This window comes from Bactrocera dorsalis, chromosome 3 (genome assembly GCF_023373825.1).
Source record: "Bactrocera dorsalis isolate Fly_Bdor chromosome 3, ASM2337382v1, whole genome shotgun sequence".
Lineage (NCBI taxonomy): Eukaryota > Metazoa > Arthropoda > Insecta > Diptera > Tephritidae > Bactrocera > Bactrocera dorsalis.
In genome coordinates, this window is record NC_064305.1 from 76,699,897 (window position 1) to 76,705,219 (window position 5,323).

Consider the following 5,323-nt stretch of genomic DNA (forward strand, 5'->3'; position numbering starts at 1 on the left):
GCTTTTAAAAATATAAAAATAATATATAAAGATATACAAACAATTAAATATAATTATAAGTGAACATGGAAAATATTATCGAAAGTACATTTTTTTTACATTAATAGCAACATTTTGTCTTCTATATATTTTCTATCTTTTGAACCAAAAAGAAATAGAAATAATTTATATTTTCAAGAAATATTTGAATTTTACCTTGTAAATTCTAAGACATGTGTGTTTATTACATACATATGTGCCTCTGATAATTAGTTAAAAAAAAATGTACCTTACACCACGGCATCTTAAGTGTTCTAAAGTATTTCCCGTATTTTATTTATAGCTTAAGATCATTCCTAAATTTAAATTTCGTTAATAAATTTCACTCGTTGAAATAAAATACTCCAAACTTTGCTAGTAAATGTTAAACTATGGTAACCCTGACCTAAGCATATGCTTATGTATATTGTATCTCTCTTATACTTACCTGCATCATGAGCGCCGACAGTGTTCAGTGATTTAATCAATACGAAAATATCTGAACCTCTCTCTCGCGATCGCTTTCATTCTTTCCAGCATGCATATCACTGACTTTGTACACGCTCCTACGTCAGCAGCAAACAGGTTTTTAAAGCTTGGTTCTGTGATGTGATTGTGTCATTCTAAGTCATCTCTTCAAAACGATCGGTTGATACGACAGAACGCGCTGGGGATTTTTTACGGTATAAGATACACTAAAATCTGTGTAATAATAATACATATAAATACATATGCCTATATACTACATACGTTTCGTATCGCCAAGTAAACAATATTAAACGAGTTCAGAAACATACGTCAAGGCTAAACATTCGAAGATAAATATTCGGTAGTTGTGTTTGTTGCTTTAAATAATATAAATATGATAAGACATAGTTTCATAGTGTTTTTGTGCGGTATTGCACTAGCTCAAGCGACGGCATTAAACGGAATTGTGGCACCAACACAGGCACCCAATGCATTGCCAACTATTCCAAGCGGTATCTTTTTACCGGATGCGCAACTCCAAGCATCGGCACCAGTTGGCGATTATGATTTCGACGACTATGTGCCATATCGCAGTGATACATTAGATCTCTTTTCATGGTCACTGCTGAAACAAGTGCTGAGTGAGGAGCCCGGTAACGTCATCATATCGCCCTTCTCAGTCAAACTGTCTTTGGCGCTATTAGCAGAAGCTGCGGGCAACGGTTCGCAGACACAGCGTGAACTCTACAGTACATTGACGGACATCAGGCAGCCGGATAACTTGCGTGGCTTTTACAGAAAAACATTGAATGTACTTAAAAAGGAAAATCCATATTTTACATTGAATTTGGAGTCCAAACTTTTCACAGATGTTGAAGTTGAGCCGCAACAACGTTACGCTGCCATACTGCATAGCTACTATCAAACCGATATCGAGCGTTTGGATTTTACAAAAGGTAGCGAGTCGGCGTATGTGATCAATAGCTGGTGCAACAATGTTACGCATGGACGCCTAACTCAACTCGTAAATGAGGGCAATGTACAGAATAATATTTTACTCATGGCAAATGTGTTGTACTTTAATGGTTTATGGCGTACGCCATTCAATAACACTTTCGAAGGTGTCTTCTTCAATACGCCAAAGAGACAATTGCGCGCCGACTTTATGGAGCTTACAGATTCCTTCTACTATTACAATGATGTTGCATTAGATGCGAAGATCTTGCGCTTACCTTATAAGGGTAAGAAGTTCTCCATGTTCATTTTATTGCCTAAGACAATGGGTAACATTGAGGTGCTTACACAGAATTTGGTCAATGACCAATTGAAACGTATGCAATGGGCTATGGAGTCGGTCAAAGTGAAGGTAACAATGCCAAAATTCAAATTTGACTTTGACAAGAACTTGAAACCCACACTGCAAGCTTTGGGCATACATGATATTTTCACGAGCGATGCGTCGTTGCCGGGTTTGGCGCGCGGTGCAGGTGTTGCTGAAGTATTAAAAGTATCGAATGTATTTCAGAAAAGCGGTATTGATGTGAACGAGAAGGGCACCGAAGCCTACGCTTCAACAGTCGTGGAGATTGACAACAAGTTCGGTGGCACGCCACTCATCGAGGAGTTCAACGTCAATCAACCGTTTCTTTTCTTCATTGAAGAAGAAGCCACTGGAAATATAATTTTCGCCGGCAAAGTACTAGAGCCAACAATTTGAATGTGGTGATTTTTAGCGACATACTCGTATATACATATTTATATAAGTTTGTATTGTATAAGGCATAAGTATTAGGAAGAAATTATTTAGCAGTCACAAATCGTGAGTGTCATATAATGAATAAGAAAATTAATATGCATGCCATATTATTAAGAAATTATACCTAATTTTGTGTTAAAATACCTAAATGTGTATTTCTAAGTAATCTTTAATTAAGTGAGACGAGTATTTTTTGTAATTTCTTACTTTTGGAATATACTCAATTATGAATATGTGATAAGTTTATAAGAAGTGAAATAAAAAGCAACCTGAAAGTGCCAACATTATATAAGATAACTTTGAATTATTTAATGTTTTAGGGACTTCTTGCATTTAAAACCTAACAAAACAACTGAAATGTGTCAATTTAGACTCCCAACCATTAGAAATTTCTACAAAAATATGACAGCTTGGCTTACTCTAATAACGTTTTCTCTACTCGATGCAAAAGTTAAATACCTCATTATATGGCAACATTATATCAATTCTACATGACACCTTGTAAACGTTTTAAATTTTTAGATGATAAAAGAACAAAAAAACTGCCAACCAACTCATTCGCCATTTCCATCATTGAGCTTAACAAAATTTGCTAATTCATTATCTTCATCTTCTTCATTATAATTAGTAGAATAACTTGATTCAAAATATTTGTTATGAAAAACTATAAACAAACATCTGCTAGGTAACTCTCACTCGTACGTTTTGAGAAGGAAATAAAATACACACACTCATGCACTTTTCCTGAGACAGCGTTCTGAGAGAAAACAACCCATGTGAAAAAAATTTTGAGAAAACAAGAAAAAACGTCAACTTCGGCTGCACCGAAGCTAATATACCCTTCACAGGTGCATTTATTTTAGCAACTATGTGTTCAGTTTATATGGAAGCTATATGCTATAGTAATCCGATCTGAACAATATTTTCGGAGATTACATTGTTGCCTTAGAAAATAATCTATACCAAATTTTGTGAATATATCTTGTCAAATGCAACAGTTTTCCATACAAGAACTTTTTCCGATCGCTCAGTTTGTATGGCAGCTATATGCTATAGTAAGCCGACCTGAACAATTTCTTCTGAGATTTCATTGTAGCCCCAGAAAATAACCTATGCCAACTTTTGTGAAGATACCACGTCAAATGTGAAAGTTTTCCATGTAAGAACTTGATTCCGATCGTTCAGTTTGTATGACAGCTATATGCTATAGTAAGCCGATATCGGCAGTTCTAACAAATGAGCAGCTTCTTGAAGATGAAATGACGTTTGCAAAATTTCAAAACGATATCTTAAAAACTGAGGGACTAGTTCGTATATATACAGACAGACGGCAAGACGTACAGACAGATGGACATGGCTAAATCGACTCAGCTCAACATACTGATCACTTATCTAAATACTTTATAGGGTCTCCGACGCTTCCTTCGGGGTGTTACAAACTTCGTGACAAACTTAATATACCCTGTTCAGAGTGTAATAAGACGCATTATTTCACATTCCACTTTCGATTGCCAAGGAGCGAAGCGTTGCCGAAAAACAACGTTTGAAACAACAAATAAGGTTAGTTACAAAAGTAGCTTGAGGCTGAGATTGGCTGGGAATCATCTACTTAGACCCACTCTCCTACAGCTAAACTTTGAAAACGTATCTGTGAATCTGCGAATCGGAGAGAAATTTTGTTCCGTAAGAACAACGCCAAGCACACACATATTGATAGGGACTCTCATTGGTTGGGAGATTCATATGCGTCTATCATATAGTTCGGATTTGGCACCAAGTGAATGCCACCTTTGCGATCAGGTTTTCTATGAGGGTGGAATTATAAAATTATTAAATATTGGGTACTCCCTTGCAGATATAAAATTTCCCAGAGAGATCGCTGAGAAATTAAGCACATATATTTGACATTTATAGTACATATATTCATTATACTGTTCTCAGTTTGGAATTACCAACAACATATTTAAGCACTCCAATACATTTAGAATCCACCATGCATTTCGAATGCGAAAAATCGTCAAGATACTCTCCAAGCTTCCTTACATTGTAGTAAATGGCATTGTTGTTGCGTGCAAAAGTATCATTATTTCAGATTTTTTATGCAATTAATAGCATCAACTTGTCAACTAGCGCTAATACAAATGATTCCTTTGATCAAACTCTTCAACGCATTCCAAATATTGAATGTGGTATATGGTCAGTCTACCTTTGATAAAAGCAACGTTTATCGGTGGTACAAAATGTTCTCAGAGGGTCGAGAAGATGTGAACGACGAAGAGCATACCTGAAGAAAAAGGACGAAAACATTAATAAAGTGACAAGTAAGTTCTTGCTAAAGCATCGTGCGATCAATGAAGAATATCGCCTGCAAATTATGCGCAATTTTCGTGAAGCAATCCGCCAGAAACTCCCGGATTTGTGGAAATGATGTCTCCCCTGCTCACCCAACGTCGTTTGTGAGCAAATATTTGGCAACACATAATGCCGTACCCATTATATTCCCCAGACCTGTCTCCCTGTGACTTATTTGTTCCCAAACCTAAAGAGGTCCATGAAAAGACGACGCGCTAGACGGTACGCTAGACGTGATTATAAAAAATTACTTTTTTAAGTATTTTGAGGGTTGCAATATATCTAAAGATGATTACTTTGAAGGGGGCAAAATATTTATACATACATCAATACAAAATTTACAATCATTTTTGGACAATCTTCGTAATTAAAGTTAGGCTGTGTTAGTCTAGTAGGCTAATATGTCAGCTATAGATCAGTTTTAGAACTTGTGATGCCAAATGAAATGGCGTTACAAAGTTCATTGGACGTAGTTAATATGTTCTGCGACCCTCTAACTATACCTCTTCCAGTATCTCATACCGTGAAGCCTTCAAATGCTTGAAGCGTTACTAATATTGAACAAGATGCTTCGTTGTTTATTTACATTTCCTCCAGGCTTCTTCATGCACTTCTGCAGGCGTATGCCGCCACCAGACTCTGAGCAGTGAGTATTCCAAGTCCACTTCCAAGTGTGAGTAATAGCTTTGTGTATTTCTCCCAGTATTTTGACTTTGATTGACATGCGCC

At 36.4% G+C, this 5,323-nt stretch overlaps 1 protein-coding gene across 1 annotated transcript; it reads left to right on the forward strand.

The window, feature by feature from the left end:
- Window positions 1–627: 627 nt before the first annotated feature.
- Window positions 628–2,534, forward strand: LOC105233830 (serine protease inhibitor 27A). Its single transcript, XM_011215995.4, has one exon. It carries the CDS (start codon window positions 881–883, stop codon window positions 2,201–2,203), a length of 1,323 nt encoding a protein of 440 aa, XP_011214297.2. The 5' UTR covers window positions 628–880; the 3' UTR covers window positions 2,204–2,534.
- The last annotated feature ends 2,789 nt before the right edge of the window (window positions 2,535–5,323 follow it).